This window comes from Borostomias antarcticus (assembly GCF_949987555.1).
Source record: "Borostomias antarcticus genome assembly, chromosome: 20".
NCBI lineage: Eukaryota > Metazoa > Chordata > Actinopteri > Stomiiformes > Stomiidae > Borostomias > Borostomias antarcticus.
In genome coordinates this window covers 5,345,884-5,364,757 of record NC_140253.1, presented here as the reverse complement: position 1 = coordinate 5,364,757, position 18,874 = coordinate 5,345,884, and the positions used below count along the sequence as shown (strand labels likewise).

The 18,874-nt window shown below is 45.7% G+C and overlaps 3 protein-coding genes across 4 annotated transcripts in view; 1 reads left to right on the top strand and 2 right to left on the bottom strand.

Annotated features, from left to right (window-relative positions):
* The window catches only part of LOC311322298 (sodium/hydrogen exchanger 9B2), a 12,420-nt gene extending 8,227 nt beyond the window's left edge, over positions 1-4,193 (bottom strand). For both annotated transcript variants that reach the window (XM_084454358.1, XM_084454359.1), the window contains exons 1-4: positions 4,079-4,193; positions 2,438-2,698; positions 1,351-1,552; positions 679-849 (exon numbers count right to left, since the gene is read on the bottom strand). In XM_084454358.1, coding sequence (XP_084310484.1) covers positions 679-849; positions 1,351-1,552; positions 2,438-2,548 — 484 coding nt within the window. In that variant the 5' untranslated portion in view covers positions 2,549-2,698; positions 4,079-4,193. The remainder of the gene's footprint in view (positions 1-678; positions 850-1,350; positions 1,553-2,437; positions 2,699-4,078) is intronic.
* Positions 4,194-4,354: 161 nt separating this feature from the next.
* On the bottom strand, positions 4,355-10,531 carry bdh2 (3-hydroxybutyrate dehydrogenase, type 2). The gene is made up of 9 exons (XM_084454736.1): positions 10,498-10,531; positions 9,792-9,892; positions 9,610-9,688; positions 8,578-8,674; positions 8,024-8,132; positions 7,491-7,551; positions 7,168-7,281; positions 5,007-5,158; positions 4,355-4,693 (listed from the first exon to the last, which is right to left on the bottom strand). Exons 2-9 carry the CDS (start codon positions 9,861-9,863, stop codon positions 4,640-4,642), a joined length of 738 nt encoding a protein of 245 aa, XP_084310862.1. The 5' UTR covers positions 9,864-9,892; positions 10,498-10,531; the 3' UTR covers positions 4,355-4,639.
* A 4,655-nt stretch (positions 10,532-15,186) lies between these two features.
* On the top strand, positions 15,187-17,829 carry LOC311322423 (N-acyl-aromatic-L-amino acid amidohydrolase (carboxylate-forming) A-like; the record flags this gene model as incomplete). The annotated part of the gene is made up of 6 exons (XM_084454488.1): positions 15,187-15,413; positions 15,929-16,124; positions 16,725-16,818; positions 17,089-17,196; positions 17,304-17,416; positions 17,632-17,829. 6 exons carry the CDS (start codon positions 15,187-15,189, stop codon positions 17,827-17,829), a joined length of 936 nt encoding a protein of 311 aa, XP_084310614.1.
* Positions 17,830-18,874: the final 1,045 nt, after the last annotated feature.

Below are 18,874 nucleotides of genomic sequence, written 5' to 3'. Positions count from 1 at the left end.
TGTGTGTCTGGGTGTGTTGTAGGAACAGGAGTGTGTGTCTGGGTGTGTTGTAGGAACAGGAGTGTGTGTCTGGGTGTGTTGTAGGAACAGGGGTGTGTGTCTGGGTGTGTTGTAGGAACAGGGGTGTGTGTCTGGGTGTGTTGTAGGAACAGGAGTGTGTGTCTGGGTGTGTTGTAGGAACAGGGGTGTGTGTCTGGGTGTGTTGTAGGAACGGGTGTGTGTCTGGGTGTGTTGTAGGAACGGGTGTGTGTCTGGGTGTGTTGTAGGAACAGGGGTGTGTGTCTGGGTGTGTTGTAGGAACGGGTGTGTGTCTGGGTGTGTTGTAGGAACGGGTGTGTGTCTGGGTGTGTTGTAGGAACGGGTGTGTGTCTGGGTGTGTTGTAGGAACAGGGGTGTGTGTCTGGGTGTGTTGTAGGAACAGGGGTGTGTGTCGGTGTGTTGTAGGAGCAGGGGTGTGTGTCTGGGTGTGTTGTAGGAGCAGGGGTGTGTGTCTGGGTGTGTTGTAGGAACAGGGGTGTGTGTCTGGCTGTGTTGTAGGAACAGGGGTGTGTGTCTGGGTGTGTTGTAGGAACAGGGGTGTGTGTCTGGGTGTGTTGTAGGAACAGGGGTGTGTGTCTGGGTGTGTTGTAGGAACAGGGGTGTGTGTCTGGGTGTGTCACAGGCGCACGCCTGCCTTACCGAGCAGGGGCGGGAAGGGGGGCAGTTTGGGCAGGCGTATGAGGCCCACCAGTTTGCCCCCGGTGACGGCGCAGAGGAAGAGCACGGTGATGCCGAACAGGTTGCCCCCCGGCAGACACTCCTTCTCCGTTACGGACCACACCGTCCCGAACAGCACCGCCGCCAACAGGACTGGGGAACGGGTCGACACAGCACCGAGTCAGGCATGCGCGGCGGGCGTCGTCACACTCACACGCTACTCTACATGTGCTACAGATCTAACACCCCCTGGGGCGGGGCGCCTGAGGACTTCAAAAGACAGAGGGAGTCGTTAATCCGTTTTGCCCCTCTATCCGCGTTTTCCCTTGACGGATTCAAAATGCCAACCTCCGACCCCATGGCTACATCGCCAAGGTGACGACGCCGCACCAAGGTGACAACACTGCAACACAGCGAGGGTGGCGCCACAGTCATCAAAACATTCAAAACATAAAGCGCAGTGTGTTGCCTCTGGGTATGAAATGCGCTATACAAATAAAGCTTTGATTGATTGATTCTATAATCACTATATCAATATTTCTGTGGAAATCCACGTCCATGGAAACTGAGCGTGTCCTTGAACTGTTGCTACTGGTTAGCACTAGTGTGTGTGTGTGTGTGTGTGTGTGTGTGTGGTGGGGTGCCTGGTCTGACCTTTGGTGACGAGGGAGGCCCACAGGCCTCTGGGAGGGCAGGGGCATATCCTGCGGAGCCGGGGGCAGCAGACCACGGGCGGGTCGGTGTTGGTGCTGGCGTCCACCGCCGGGTTCTGGGGGATGAAGTAGGTGGTCTCCTCGGTGACGTTGGGGGTGGAGCAGCGACGGACCACCACCTGGATCTGGTTCACGCTCAGGTGCTGTCGAAAAGGGAGGGGGGGGGGGGGGGGGCGGAGGGGGTGATGGGTCAGGGTGTTATTGAATGGTCTACATTGCTATGCTGAGTCATTAAATAGACTATACTATATGGTCTTGTTGGAATTGAATACATTTGAATTTGAATTGGATATTTTGTTAGCCAGATAAAAAAAAAGGGGAAAGCTACTGTAGAATAGGTCCGGTTCATTTACAGAACGCTAGCCCAATAGCAAGGATGACTGTAGAGAGAAATATAGCCTCCTGCTCAAAGCTTTGTCAGGACTGTTCAGACGAAAGCAAGTGCAATGGTTGTGGAAACCATCAAGAAAGTTGATAAGAGTGATAGTGTTGCCTGTATCTTTGTCACACCCACATGGTTTTACCGTTCTGTTGACAAAGGGGGAAAGTCACATTGGCGGAACACTAGCTACCGTTTCACAGCACACAATCCCGATGAGAGGATTATATTATCTGTATGGACTTTTCCACTGCACACAGAAGAATGTGGCCTGGAGGTCAGGCCACCCCGTGTGTCATGAAAAACACCACTATTCAGATCTGGTACTGCTTCTCGGTTTAAACAAATTGGGAGTAAAGGCAAGACTTAAACAGACTTAAACAGCCTGTTATGTTAAAAAATACAAATAAAAAGGCAGAAAAAATCCAGGACAAAACTGCACTTTTGTCTGACGATAAGAAATTGTTTAACAAAATCAGCAAAAATACTTTAACTAAAGAGCCTTCAACCCAAGCATTTGTCGCATCCTGCGCTACATGTCAGGAAGTAGGCTACATAAGATGCATCTTGGGACATCTCGGTGGACAGTTGGTTTTCACAGACAGATGTGTTCGATATACTGTACCTCTGCATGGTCAATATACCATACCTCAGCGTGGTTGTCTGTGGGCACGGCGTTTCTCTCCCGGTCCGGGCTGGGCGCCGGGCTGGGCGCCGGGCTGGGGGCCGGCGTCGGTGGTTTAGCCTGAGCTTCCTCCATGGCGTGTGTGCGGTTCCGTTCCGCTCCTTTCACTAACACGGTGAGCCTGGCGGAGGGGCGGGGCTGGTCATGGGTGGGCTGGTCCTGCTGCTCTCTCTGACTGTGTGGATTTGACTACCACCAGCTCTCATTCACACCGCTGAAGTGCACCTGTTGATAAGAGGGGGGAAGAACAGTGGTTTGCTAGGTGAAACTACACCCCTGGGAATGATGAAGTGGAAAAAGGGCAATAATGTGTTTAATAATGCACCTACCTATAATATACTAGCTTTAACTGAGCATGAGGAAAAGAAAATCACAAAGGTGACTATGGAATAAGACAAGCATGCGAGCATTCACACAATGATGAATTGAAAACTGTATGGAAAGCGAGACTATATGTAATCCATCTGTTTCAGCATGCCCAGGGCGGGATTAGAACCTGACTCTTCCGCATGGGATACGCTGACAGTTGCGCCAACAGGGACGTCCCTTTAGGAGGGACTGTCAGTGCTCCTTTGAGGAGTGAGTTTCACCAGCTACTCCACGTTTGACTCGGTTACGTATGCAGACGTCAAAATTAGATTTGACCAACTTGAGAAAGCCATTCATTGCTGCTGATGCCATGATAATGATAATGATGTATTGATGCAGCTGTTGCTTGGCATGTTCAGTGGCAAGCCAAACGTTACCAGCAATTGTAGCCAACTCTATTACAAAGTAGCCTATCATTTATTACAGGACCCGAGAGGGGGTGGTCTTTATTCGGCGACAGCGACACACACATTGCACATTTTGTGAGAGGCGACACAACACACAACACATGCAATGTTCAGGTGTCGCTGATGGAAATGATCCCCTGCATTTCTCCCATCCAAGCTGTCCTTCCCCAATGGCAGCAAGGAGCAGTGGGCAGCCATCGTGGCTGTCCATCTTGTTCAGGGGCCGTATTGGGTTCTTGTGGGAGGAAACCCTTGCGAACGCGGGAAGAATTACATGTAAACTCCGCACAGAAAGACGCGGAGACCTTCTTGCTGAGGCGACAGTACGTAACTACATCAGTGTCACATGAGTTATTTTGGGGTTCAGCCAAGGATACTTGTGCACTGCCGGGAGCTGAGGTCGGACGCCCCCCATAGCCTCACAGTATTGTTTTAGACAGGAGTATCCTAGCAGCAGACTGTGGTTAACGCTAATCCAATTTGGAGGAGAGACCACACACTAATCAACACCAACGCTTTACAGAGACCATATGGCACGCACGTTTGCACGCTGCTAACGTTAGCATAGCTATGTGAATAGCTCGTATGACCAGCATACAACTACAGCTAGATCATACAAAGCAAGGCTATACGACACAATATACCACGTTTACAAGCACCGTGAGGAATTCAGCTAACGAACGTTTGTTAACAAAATTAGCGGTAGCTTATTTAGCTAGAGTAGGCTACGGTAGGCGAGAAGTGTCATTTAATTGCACAAGTTGGCTGCCATCAGCTAGCAAGTGATTACTGTCATATTATGTCCACAGAAAAAGCAAGCTAAACTCACCTCGTGTCATGAGTGTGTCATGCCCATTCGTGAACTGGCTTCGTGTATGCCAGTGGATTTTTCGCAGGAGGAGGGAAGGAGAGCTAGAGATTAGTAATGTCTAACTATGAGCCGCATTTACAGCAGCTGATGAACAGTAGTGGGGAGGGGCGTTGTGGGTGTGTGTGTGTGTGTGTGTGTGTGTGTGTGTGTGTGTGTGAGAGAGGTTAAACTAGGTAATAAGATCAGTCCAGTTCATTGACACATTTTAATAATTTGAATATAAATGGATTGCCATATTCCTCGTCCTTGCGGATGGTGATTACAATTCATAAGCTACACAGTAGGTCCTATATCAGATGAGTGCACATCATCTGATTGTGTTTTTGATTGAAAAGTATGTTTTACAGTATCAAACTGTACTCGAAACAACATTGCCATTGGTCTAGAAAAAGTGGAAACTAAGGCCCCATTGTTCAGTGAGCAAACTAGCCAAGAGAGTCTCCTTCATCAGCAGCTTCAGTAGGTTTTTGATTTGAGGATCACGGGGGGGGGGGGGGGGATTATGAAGTGCATAAGTCCTCAAAGTCTCCATCCGCCATCGATGATGTGCTCCGTCCCAGTCACGTAGGCAGACTGCAAGAAGATTGTAGAACATTCAAAGTGTCAGTTAACCATTTATCGCTTAACCACTTATTGCCCACTAATGCGTGTCAACACATGAAACATTCACCTGCCAACATCCAGGTACTCTTAGTAGTTTGTGACCTTGAATGTGTGCCAGAGGCTCACAGAAGTCAGGGAGGTACCTTACGTTTTGCACTAGCCCCCAGAGCCAAAGCCCATAAATACTGAAATGGCTCATTCGTTACATCGTTTTTTTAAATCAGCGACTGAGTACACTGTATATGTCCCAAAAATAAGTGTACAACCAGACTGCTGTGCTCACCTCATCAGAAGCGAGGTAGACACACAGGTGGGCCACCTCCTCCGCTGTGCACATCCTGCCCGTCTTCTGTCTCGCCATGAAGTCCTTAAAGGCCTGCTCTGGGTCGGGCTGGGCCTGGATCCTCCCCCTCAGCGACGGGGTGTCAACAGTCCCTTTCGGAGCGGAGAAAAAAAGACTTAGCGTCGCAATCATTAGCAGGACTTTGATCTGCGGGGATTGTGTAGCTTGTGGCGGTTAATCTCATTTATTCAAGAAAATGTGTAGTTAGGTCTTTTAATGCTCAAAGCTGTTGTATCAGTGGTCAGTCAAGCACCATTAAAATTAAGAGACTAGAAACATAATGAGAACATCTGCACTCCTGATGCTGGGCTGCTGGCGATAGGTCTGAGACCATGCTATCTCCCTCTCAAATTCTCTCGCGCTATTGTCGTCCTTGTTTACAGTACATCCCGCCCTCGCGCGCGTGCCTGTGACATCATCCACTCCACTGTCACGGGTCTCCAGACACAACGCTTTCATTACCATCAACGGGGATTTCAACCATGTCTGCATCTCCAAAACACAGACAAACTTCACCTAGTATATGCAGTATAGGCAGTACCAGATAGGCCTTTTCCACCACTGGAACTTTCCCCAGGTACTAGGGACTTTTTCAGGTACCGGCTGTGTTCCCACCACTAGAACTAAGGTCTAGGACCTAGAGAGAAGAAGATCCTTGACCTACTGTATGCTAATATGAAGGAGGCATATAGCTCCACCCCCCTCCCGGCAGATCAGACCACAACCTGTTACATCTAATCCCCAGGCACAAGCCTGCAGCCTGCTACCGCCAGGACCGTGGAGGTGTGGTCAAGGGAGGCTGTGGAGAACCTACAGATCTGTTTCCAGAACACAGACTGGGACACTGGGGAGGACATCCAAGGTATCCGCTTCTGCACCACACACTACGTCAGGTTCTGTAAGGGATGCATCATACCCATCAACAAGGTACGCTGCTTCCCCAGCAACAAACTGTGGATCAACAAGGACATTAAAGCCTCACTCAACAGAAAGAAGAGGGCCTTTATGGCATAAGGTAGGGAGGAGGCCAGGTCAGTCCAGAAGGACCTGAAGAGGGAGCTGAGAAAGGCCAAGAAGAACTACAGGGAGAGGTTGGGGGGTAAACTGGAGCAAAACAGGATGTACGGGACGGAATGAAAGAAATCACTGGGCAGAGTGTCTCAGCCCAGCCGTGGGGGGAGATCAAGAACGTTCCAGCTGAACCAGTTCTTCAATCCGTTTGACCAGGCTATCACCCACCCCCCCCCGCCCCCCTCTACACACACACACACAGTTCAAAGGGCAGCCCAACGCCCCCGCCCCGCTCCACCCCCCTACCCTCACCAGTCCATTCATCACAAAGAGCCAGGTAAGGCGGAGAGCTTAGAAAGCTACGAATCAACAAGGCACCAGGCCCAGACAACATCAGCCCCGGGGTGCCTAAGGAATGTGCGGGACAGCTAACGGGAGTGTTCCAACACCCATTCAACCTCTCCCTGAGGCTGTAGACGGTGCCACAGCTGTGGAAGACCTCCTGCATTGTGCCGGTGCCCCAAAAAAGCACGCCTCAGCGTTCTCAATGACTGCAGGCCAGTGGCACTGACAACACATGTCATGAAGGTCTTCGAGGGACTGGTTCTACAGCGCCTGAGGCCCATCGTGAGCGACTTCCTGGATGGACTGCAGTTCGCGTACCAGGCCCGAATCAGCGTGGACTGGTGGGGTGACAGATCTTTCCCTTTCACAGAGACCGTTTCTCTGCAACAGTCTGCCTACTAATGTCGGTAAATCATAAACAGTCTACCCCCCCCCACACACACACACACGCATGCCTTGTAATATTGCTGCCGCTGCTTGAGTTGTTTTACAACTTGAGTTTGTTTTATCACCCTTTCATTTGTATCGGTCACGTTCCCCTTACATGAACCATGTTGTTCAATGGACTTTAAACTGAAGTAAACACACATCAAACATGTCTACTGCCTCTCTGTCCTCTCTATACCAGGAGTAATACATGTGATAAATCCTCAAGGATATCAGGGAACTAATGTAATATGCAGAGGGAATAAAAAAAGAGGAGCAGTTTGACAGTTTCACGTCAGAGATGCAAAGAGATGCTTACCGGGACAGACACAATTACAGCGAATGCCTTGATCAATGAAATCGGCCGCTACAGACTTGGTGAGTCCAATGACTGCAGCCTTGGAGGTGCTATACACACAACGGTTCACAACACCTGTGGAACAGAGGGAAACACACACTCTAATGTATGCGCGCAAAGGTTTTACTCAAGTAATTACATTGTCAGAGATAAGAGGATTAGATTATGTGAGAATAGAGTTCACAACCCCATCTCTCTTTGTTTTGTCCATCAACTAGAGTGCGCGGTCTTCTCAGAGCATATCAAACACCAGGCCGTGTACTCGCACGCAAATGAAGCCTCACCCTTTATACTGGACGCCACAGACGCCATGTTTATGATGTTTCCCGACTTCCTCTCCAGCATCTAGGTTATAAAAGCAGAGTTACTACCTGACGGACACTCGGGGTTGAACACGAAATTCAAAATTCAATAACAAAACCGTTAGCTAAGTAAGCGTCAGTTAAATGACGAGATGGGGACGGCATTATGCTCTTCACCCCCCTGTAACTCTCTTTACTAGACAGGCAGAGTGAAGATGAATGGATGGATACCTAACATGCTGCAACTATGCTACCACTAATCCACCTCCCAGGAGGCAATTTAGTTAGTTTATGGTTAAAGTAGGATTAGCGGTTAGCAGTTAGCGTCCCATGACGAGGGCTCAAAGTAATACAGCTAATCTGTACAGGGGGGTGGTGGGGGGGGGCAGAGACAGAGAGAGGAAAAGCAACATGTCAGTCAATTAGCCGTCACCCAAGGATAACGGGAAGGCCATAAGGGACATATGTTATCTCTAATAATCCCCCAAATGCAGGAGGAACAGGACCAGGGTCACCTTGGGGAGGAACGCCTTGATCATGAGGTACATGCTGCGGACGTTGACGCTCATGGTGAAGTCCCAGTCAGCCTCCTCCGTGTCCAAGATGGAACCGTGATGCACGTACCTGGAGGACAACATTTGGGATCTTTTTCAGAGGAGTGCTTTTCACACATTTTGTTCAAACGGTGTGGGCTCACACGATGCCATTAAAAGTTAGGATACTCTGAACTCAATAACATCAATATTGTTGCTAATGAGGGTAGCTTGATCTTCCGTAAGGGTGAGTCATCTCAACCATGCGTTCCTTCTTTGGCCCATCATCCAAACAACTGAGTAGTTCTAGAAGACAACAGCGCCCCCCCCCCCTTTCCCCCCCCCTAAGCAGGGCTGTTTCAGATCATATTGAACATAAGGGGAGCATCTTAGTGCCCCTCGTTAAGTTCATTGGCGGCAAAGGTCCTGCTGGGCTATGAGAGGAGGGTCTTAGGAAATGAACTAGAATGGGTGAAGGGACATTTGAGCGCACGTATGTAGACGAGTCTTAAGGTGGGAGTGACCGAATCACATACCCGGCAACGTTGAACAGCACATCCACGCGTTCATGGTCCTTGGCAAGAGCTTCTACTTGGTCCTTCTTCGTAACGTCCACCACCCTGGTCTTGATTCCTTAGAGAAAGAAAGAGGACACTTCTTCATGGTACTACAGAAACAACCGGGGTCTTGACATCAAATCTGCGTAATTGATTTGTTACAGTTTGTAACCTACAGTAATATGAATTTCAATGCTGGACACCAATGAGTGCCTGGTAGCGACCAGCGTGAATGTTTTGGTGAGAGTGAATACGTATTGGGCCCTATCCTCCAGTGCAACCGCACCATCGCCATATTAACATAAAGCTAGAGGCAATGCTAAGATAAAACAAGGTGCAACCAAGGACGGACAAAATTACAGCTTATAATGGGGAAAGATGAGCATCGCAGGGGAGACACACAGGGTCATGTGAAGTGATTTATGTCTAGATTAATAGGATTTGTGTGTGTGTGTGTGTGTGTGTGTGTGTGTGTGTGTGTGTGTGTGTGTGTGTGTGTGTGTGTGTGTGTGTGTGTAGGCGGGTAGTGTAATATGCATGGAAGTAACAGCTCTCTGCAGCCCCTTTGAACTCCTTCTACTGAATAGGATTTGTGTGTGTGTGTGTGTGTGTGTGTGTAGGGGGGTAGTGTAATATGCATGGAAGGAACAGCTCTCTGCAGCCCCTTTGAACTCCATCTACTGAATCTATTCTGAATGTGGGCGGTAGGCGGCCCAGTGGTTAGAGCAACGAGGAGTTTCCACACCTGTCCAGACCACTTGTCAAGTGATTTCCCATCAATCATTGCCTACTTTGTATCCTTGAGCAAGGCACTTAAACCCAAAACAACCCCCAAACTATCAGATGACAGTAATTACAGAAACACTCCTGATCACTGACTACAGCTGGATAGTTGTCAGGTGACCTAAGCACAATAATCATTGAACATTAGCCAATCCAAATAACTCTTTAGGCCTTGCTGTATTTCTAAATACACCCAGTAGATGGCAGAGAGAGAAAGCAAGCTTCTACCTGGATGGCCATCCAGCTCCTTCAGTTTCTCTCCATTGATATCCGTTGCAGTGACCTGAGCTCCCTCTTTGGCAAAAGCCTGCAGAGAGAGAGAAGAGTATGATTCTGATCTCTCTTTCACTCACTCACTTTTTTAACTCATGAACTCAACTGTGTGGAGTGCACGGTAGAAGGAACATTACTATTGCCGCCGCTCGTCCGATCCCCTGAGCCGCGGCCGACAGCACAATCACTTTACCATCAAGACGACCCATGGTTCAGTGTTTACTCCTCCCGGTGGCGGCTGTGGGCGAACAAACACCAGATATTTTGACCATTTATCAATTGTAGCTACTGATATGCGCATTGCTACTATAGAGGGTTTTCACGGCCGGCCATGTTGGAGGTTTAAGCTTAGGTTTAGCAGGTGTAAGCTCAGGTTTAGGCTAACCACTAGATAGACATATCTATCTACCTATCTATCTACGTGTCTATTGATGGCCGACAGATGTGGGGCCGTGAAAACCCTCTATAGATCTATGGTAGCAGGTGACAGGATAGTGCCAGGTTCCTGCTTGGCATAAGCCCCATGCAAAAGGATACCGTGTGGCTCTACAAATGATAACGCCATGCACAAAGGTTACCCTATGGGGTTACAGCATGGATGTATTAGGTTACAGTAGCTAGGCTACTGCATGTTCAGGTTACAGGATCTATACGATGTGTAAATATATAATCACGTTACATGATTGAAGGTAGGCTACACAACGCGCGAGGCCATACTTGCGAGCGCGCTCCAATGCTGAAGTTGCAGTGAAACATTGGACGATTCACATTTAGGCTATGTGCATGCAAATGTTTGATGATTACTTGATTTGATGATTATTATATTCAAAGAGAAGTACCTACTCAATCCAGAGTCAGCAGACACGTTGAACGTGACTCTCAGGAGGTGTCTCACATGTCTACGTTCCGAAGTTCCTATTGGTGGTGTTCATATAAGGAAGTACCACTATTACTGCTATAGAGACACCTTGTGGTTGAAAGAGTTATTGAAGAAAAAGTCGTCATCCTGAATTCATGGGTACCAAATGTAGTCCAAGATCTGCCATATTTGTGCCCTACACAGGTGTCTGATTGCATAGGATTATGCTCTAGAGCCAATTAGACCACTTGATACACCTGTGGAGGACACAAAGATGGCAGGTTACAAGCAGAGTTGCAGTGTGTGTGTGTGTGTGTGTGTGTGTGTGTGTGTGTGTGCGTGTGTATGAGTGCGTGCATGTGCGTGTATGTGCGTACCTGTGCGCGTACGTCTGATGGGCTGTATGTTATGTTAGTAGTTCTGCTGTGATAAAATCTTAAAATTGTTTTGATTTCATACTAAGCACAGATTAATTAACCATCCAGTGCCTAAGTAGATGAAGTTGTGGACTAGTGGTGTTTGATACCCTTATATGTGCATACAATCCATATAAATTGGTATAATTGAGGAGTTACAGGGTTAAAGTAATTATTGTGTTCAGAAACCTGATATTATATACTTAGGCTACACTTTTTAATCAATTATACGCTTAGTAAATTACTAGTTTGGGAACCTTTAAATGTCTAGTTGAATACCCAGGACTGGAATGAGGAACTGATGAGTACCCAGGACTGGAATGAAGAACTGATTAGTTCCTAGGACTGGAATAAGGAACTGATTAGCACTGATAAGATACTGTAAGGCCAAGCGATTACAATCATTCTGTACTTGTTATGGCAAATAAACAGTCTATCTATTCTATTCTATTCTATTCTATACTATTCTATTATTTAATTTTAGGAGTATATAATTGAGGAGTTACAGGGTTAAATTAATTATCTTGTTCAGAAACCTGATATTATACACTTACACTTTTACACAATTATACACTTAGAAAATCGCTACTTTGGGAACCTTTCAATGTCTATCTGAGTACCCAGGACTGGAATGAGGAACTGATTAGCACTGATAAGATTCAGTACTGTAAGGACAAGCGATTACAAGAATTCTGTACCCATACTTGTAATGGCAAATTAACTGTCTATCTATTCTTATCTATACTATTATATTATTCTAATTCTAGGAGTATATCCTTCAGTAACAATATGGAAAATATCATGACATTGATAAAGCTAAAGAAATCTCTCCAAATTAGTCTTTTTACCTTTTGGGGATAACATTTTCTGCTGTACTGATGTTCATATGGAATGTATACGATAAGTAATTAGTGATTTGAACTCCTGAATAAATCCTCTACAGATACATGTGATTATATGTGCCCTAGGGTTTTTATTGACTTTTCCAAAATAAAGAGACAAATATTTTCTAAAAAATAAAAAGATTCACTCCACTACAATTGGGCACTGTACTGCAAGTGCCACCAATGACACCTTTTTTTGACGAGGTACTGTAGCATAAATTGGCAGAACAAGCGCTTTATTTGGATTACATTATTGATTGTAATAGTTTATGCTCAATTGTGTCTGAAGACGTGCAAGTCGCCCTTGACTCTTTTGTAAAAACATTCAAATTGTAGATAAACACCCCCCTTCTAAGAAGACTAGGATTAAAGATAGAATTGCTCCATGATTTTCTAGTGATCTGTCTACCTTGTTTAATGATAGGAATAGTGTCTGGTCCCAGGCCAGAAGCATGAGGGATACCCAAGACTGGCTTTCTTTTAGACAACTTAGAAATAAATGCACAACAGCTGAGGAAAGTTAAATTAATGATTGATGAGTGAATTTAACTAAAAACAAACCCTCCAGTTCACTGCCTTTGTCTATTAATGTGGATGATCATGTAATCTCTGATCCAAATGATATTTGTTTTGCTTTTAATAAGCACTTCACTGAGGCTGGGCACTTATTGATAGGTTGTATACTGGGCTGGCTCCCCTTGATACTGATTCTGGTTGCATTCCCCCTTTGGATCATGTCTCTCATTTCTCCTTTCAGCCTTTTACACCCAGCGAAACTCTAGGAATCTTGCAATCCATAGACCCTAAGTGTTCTACTGGTGAGGACGATCTAGACTCGTTTTTCACAAAACTGTCAGCTCCAGTCATTAGTGAGCCATTGTCATGCATTTTCTAATCTCTCCATTGTGTCAGGTATAGTTCCTCAGGTGTGGAATTCTGCCCTGGTGGTCCCATTGCACAAAGGGGGTGATAGGGATCAACTGGATAACTATTGTCCTATCTCCAGATTACCATGCTAAGCCAAAGTTTTGGAGACCTTGGTAAATAACCAATTGAAATCTTTTCTTTCAAGTCACTCACTTTTAAGTACTCACCAATCTGGATTCAGAGCTAACTACAGCACCATTTCTGCTGTTACTCTTGTTACTAATGACAATCTCAGCATCAGACAACAGGAAACATTGTGCTGCCCTCTTTGTAGATCTTTCAAAAGCATTTGATTTCAGTCGACCACTACCTGCTTTTAAATAGACTATCTAGTATTGGTTTGGATAGAGGTGCTTGTGACTGCATGGTTTCAAGACTATCTGTCGTCAAGGTGTCAGTGTGTGAAATCAAGTAACAACTGATTTCATGTCTCTAGCTAAAGGGGTGCCCCAAGACTCAGGGTCCTTTTCACCATCTATATTAATGATATAGTCTCTACACTAACTGGCTGTCATGCTCATCTATATGCTGATGATACAGTTGTCTACTGTATTTCAGATACTGTCCAGGAAGCCATTGAGAACCTGCAGCTTTCTTTTAATATGCTGCAAGAAGCTCTCAGCAATCTGAAACTAGTCCTTAATCCTAGCAAATCTAAATTGATGTTGTTTTCTAGAGCCAGGATTACAGATTATAATAGGCTTCATTTACTAAAATAATTGTATTGAGAGAGTCACGGAGTACAAATATCTTGGTCTGCGGCTGGATGATAAACTCTTATTCAAGTTTCATGCAGACTGTCTAGCCTCTAAGCTGCGGCAGAAAATTGGCTTCCTGTACAGAAATTGTCAAGCTTTCCTATGTTCAGCAGGAAGAGAATTGTTCAAGCTGTCTTCTTATCAGTATTAGACTAGGGTGTAATCAAACGATCGGTTTGTTTTCAGGGTTCCTCGTGTGCATTCAGAACTTGGTAGATCTGCTTTTGTCCATGATGCTCCTTATACATGGAATAATCTACAACAGACTCTTAAGCTTGAGGTACTTCCTTCAGTCGCAGAGTTTATATCCTTGACTCTTGGCATTTGTACTTCGACCTGTAATTGTTTTAAATTATTATTGTTATTATTATTGTATATTGTATTTGTTCTGATGTTTGTGTATTTGTGTGAACTCGTCAACACTGTAAATGAGGGAAACCTCAGTGCTTTACCAGTATAAATAAAGGTTTAAAATGAAATGAAATGATTGTGGTAATTGGCACGGCTGTGGAGCGGTCGTAGGCACAAGAGTGCAGCTCGAGTTATTCTCCTGAGCCATAACGACCCTCAACCTGATCTCAAAGCCTGACTCACTTACATCAACCATAAAAGCAGACCATGTAATGGGGGCAGGAAATCGAATAAAACTGTTCCCAACATAAAAAACGTTCCTGTTGTGTACCTGTACTACCTGTTTAAGGTCCAGCAATGGCCCTTCATTTAGACAGAGTGGAAACAGAGAGGACTTCAGGCTGTTCTGGAGGCAAAAGGGGGTCCCAGGGTCCTACCCGGTACTAGATACTGTAGGTGTACCTAATAAAGTGACCACTTGTGTAGAAATCCTGTATTTCAAGCCCCTCCATTTTCTCTCAGGGAGCTCTCTCTCCCCATCACCCCCTCTGGTGTCTTCAGAGCAGGTTTCAGTCAGTGAATGCCTGAGGCACTTTACTTGCACACCTCCAGTTTGTCCGGATGGTGAAGGCAGACTTTTTCACAATTTGGAACTCCTGTAGGCTACATTACGGTTTGACTCAGCACCGAAGAAGAAGGTGAATGTGTGTTAAACCACATCATGAACCCTAGTGGGACACAATAACTAGCCTTAATTAGAAACTTGTAATAAGTGACTTGACAATAACCCCAGGCCTAACTAACTATTTTGGTTATTCGGTCTTTCCCAAGGACACAGGTGATTCTCCCCTGCCCTGCCAAAAGCCTTCAGGGCTTAATACAAGTTTCATTTGTTTGGTGGTTTGTTCACAAGTTGGGTGTGTTCATCACTTGGCCTATAGCAACGCAAATGAATAGAAACACGCTATCCTTGCCATACGGACAAGCTTCAGTTGTGCTCTCTAATAGGTGGACAGGGACACCTGTGACTATCTTTAACCCAATCGGATGACACCTACAGTACGCTCTTATGGTGTATAAAATGTTCACCACACACCTTGCGCGGCTCAGTTGGAGAAGGAAGAGAAGAAAGAAAGAAAGAAAGAAAGAAAGAAAGAAAGAAAGAAAGAAAGAAAAAGAAAGTAACAGACAGACAGAGAGACAGAGAGACAGACAGACAGACAGACAGACAGACAGACAGACAGACAGACAGACAGACAGACAGACAGAGACAGACAGACAGAGAGACAGACAGACAGAAGAAAACATAATAGTGTCTCACTCTCTCTGGCCACCAGATGGAGCAGGTCTCCCTCCCGCCATTGTCCCGCATCGCCATCTGCGGCGGTACCCATGGCAACGAGATGTCAGGCATCCACGTGGTCAGGGAGCTGCAAAGACGGAAGGTGGAGAAGGCGGGGCAGGCGGCGGTGACGGCGGTGATATCGAACCCGCGCGCCGTGGAGGCTTGCCGGAGATACACCGAGACTGACCTGAACCGCTGTTTCACTGACGCTATACTCAGGTAAGGAGAGCATGACTGGACAGGCCTGAATGCTTGACCCCTGTAACAGTGAGGGGGTCTGGTGGCTCTGTTATGCAGTGAGGGGCATTTTCCGCATAGTTTGAGTCTACTAGTCCTCTTAGGACAAGAATGCTGTGTCATCCCTCCAGTAGTTCCAGAGACTCGTAGAATCCATACCAAGGTGGATCGAGGCTGTTCTGGCTGCTCGTGGTGGCCCAACACCTTAAGACACTTACACTGTTATGTTGTTTTTTCTCTGTTAATTTGTCCCTCATCTAGACAAACTCATACCATTACATTTCTAATGGATATGGATACTGTATTTGACAAGAGGACAACAAATGTTTCCTCTCTTTCTCTCTCTATCCCTCTCATTCCTGCCCCCCCACCGTTCTCCCCAATACAAAGCACACCATACTTCTCACAGGAACCACATTCATTCTAATCCACTCTCCCTCTCCGTCGCCACCACCACCATTCCTTCCTTCATCCGCCCCGCCCTACTCTTCCCCCAGCTCCCCGGCGACTGACGCCGCCCCGTATGAGGTCAGGCGAGCCCTGGAGCTGGACGCCCTGCTGGGGCCCAAGGGCGGAGAGGGGGCCATGGACCTGGTGTGTGACCTCCACAACACCACCTCCAACATGGGCCTCAGCCTCATCTCCTACTCCTTCAGGGACTGGATCTCTCTGCACATCTACAAGCACCTCCAGGTCAGAGGCTGAGGCTTTTGAAGTGTGGCCAGACTCTACAGCTTGAGGTCCTTCCTTCAGTCGCAGTTTATATCCTTGACTCTTGGCATTTGTACTTCGACCTGTTATTGTTTTAAATTATTATTGTATATTGTATTTATTCTGATGTTTGTGTATTTGTGTGAACTAGTCAACACTGTAAATTAGGGAAACCTCAGTGCTTTACCAGTATAAATAAAGGTTTGGAATGAAATGAAATGATTGTGGTAATTGGCACGGCTGTGGGGCGGTCGTAGGCACAAGAGTGCAGCTCGAGTTATTCTCCTGAGCCATAACGACCCACAACCTGATCTTAAAGCCTGACTCACTTACATCAACCATAAAAGCAGACCATGTAATGGGGGCAGGAAATCGAATAAAACTGTTCCTGAACATAATCCAAGATTCGGGTCCTGAAATGTAGTGCCTAGTAGCATACTGTAATTTGACTTGAAAGACACAAACAGCCTCACCGTTTTTAAAGAGAGGTATAATTGGTAATCTGAGCCTGTTTCTGTCATGCGGAGAGAGGTGTAATGTGTGCCTGTGGGGGTGTAAAGAGTTCATCTGTTGTGTTCTCAGAGGAAGATAACTTCAGCGCCCTTGAGATTAATCCTACTGAATATCCCAATCTCTGAGGCTTCCTCGCAGGACTCACTGGGCAAGCATGGCTTCTGTAAGTGTGTGTGTGTGTGTGTGTGTGTGTGCGTTTGTGAGAGAGAGAGAGCAGGTATGTGTTAATGTACTGTGGTGTATGATGATACAGTACTATACTGCATGTGGATTTCATTGTGTGTGTTTAAGTGTGAGAAAGAGAGAGAGAAAGTGAGAGAGAGAGACCTAATGAAGTTGCTCTTTGAGTTTCAAATAATCTATTCTTTCATTGCATTACAAACCGCCTGAGGAAATTTCTCTCTCTACTGATTTTTAAATGCTCTTCCTACAGCGATTGAGGTTGGGCCACAGCCACATGGAGTGGTCAGAGCTGATATTTACAACTTGATGAAGGAGGCAGTTGACCAGACGCTAGACTGGGTCCAAAACTACAACTCAGGTACTTAGGACTACATCTCTTGGGACTACAGCTCCCAATCAACATCATTGTTTGAGACAAACATACAGCAAGTTAGGAAACAACCATCCAGTCTTCTCTCATCCCAGGAAGTATCTTTGAAGGAGGTGAAGTGGAAGTATACACTTTTGTGAGGAGTGTGGACTACCCAAGGGACCCCGAGACCCATCAAATAACGGCTGCTATCCACCCTAAACTACAGGTACATTCAAATTCAAATCACTTATTTAAAATTCAAATCACTTAATTCAGAATTTGCTGGTCTATGTTGGTCTAAGGATTATTCCAAGTGAATTTAATAAATGGAAAGCTATGAATATTTTGCCATACTGTTTGTGATGCACATCTTTTTTTTTAATCCAACATATCCAATCCAATCCATGCCTCACTCCTCTCTCTCTCTCTCTCTCTCTCTAGGACAGAGACTTCTGCCTCCTCAGTGTGGGGGACCCCATCTTCCTGTCGTTTTCCGGTGACACTGTGAGCTACGAGGGGAAGGAGCCTTTATATCCCTACTTTGTGAACGAGTGTGCGTACTATGAGAAAAAGATTGCCTTCCATCTTGCGCAGAAGAAGACGCTGACAATTCCATCATTGCAAGTGAAGGAATGGTAAATGGTCTGCACTTATATAGCGCTTTTCCACCTTAGCGGCACTCAAAGCGCTTTACAATGGCCTCTCATTCACCCATTCACACATACATTCACACACCAATGGTGGTAGCTGCCATGCAAGGTGCTAGCCTGCTCATTCGGTTAGGTGTCTTGCTCAAGGACACTTCGACATGTGGACAGTCAGAGCTGGGATTCGAACCACTGACCCTTCGATCATTGAACGACCCGCTCTACCAACTGAGCTACAGCCGCTCCGGCAGGAAGACTCTTCCTTCAGGAAGACTGAAGGAAAGATTCTTTTTTTTCGAGGACAGCTAAAGAACCTCAATGAACAGAAATTACTTCATTCTCAATCACAATTGAATGCTTTACCATTGATGCTGTGTATAATAGTGTATTTAATATTTAATAATATGTTAATTATGCACCCACTAAGCATGAATCATATAATAAACACTTTATGCATATAATACCAAACGTTTTTGCACAGATGATAACAATAGATCCCAACAAACATCCCAACAAACATGATCGTAGAACAAACATTGTTTAATTGAATATAAAAATGTGATTATTAAAAATAAGTGCTGATTAGTAATGACTTTACAACAGTCCATACACTGATGATGATAATACACATTACAGCTCTAGAAAATATACTTCTGTCTATTGTACAGAAAAACCCCCATCATATTCATACACTTTGAAAAGTCAGTTTGGGAAGTGCATTTCCAGGTCAAAGTATTTACAATCTCCAATTTCACTATATTCCATTATTTTTATCCTGGTTTTAAAGTCCCTTAGTGAAACACGCTCTTCTAGATTCATGTGTTTTTGCAGCTTGTTACAAGTAAAAGGCCCCAAATAAATGAACACTTTTCCTACGTTCGGGCCTTCGATACAAAATAAAAAATAACGTGAATGATGTGAATTAAATTGATAGTTTTAATTTGCCTACTGGACAATGAACAGTACTGTCAACAACAGGCTAATAAGCATGTATGTTGTGGTTAGAGTGTGACTTACTGGGAGAGGGTAAAACACCA

Bases quoted from the DNA above. Each gene is read 5' to 3' on its own strand.
- bdh2 (XM_084454736.1), bottom strand. From the start codon at position 9,863: ATGGGTCGTCTTGATGGTAAAGTGATTGTGCTGTCGGCCGCGGCTCAG. The intron at 8,133-8,577 runs GTATGTGATTCG...GTTGTCCTCCAG, and splicing joins GTGCTGTTCAACGTTGCCGG to GTACGTGCATCACGGTTCCA. The intron at 7,552-8,023 runs GTGACCCTGGTC...TTTATAACCTAG, and splicing joins TCAAGGCGTTCCTCCCCAAG to ATGCTGGAGAGGAAGTCGGG.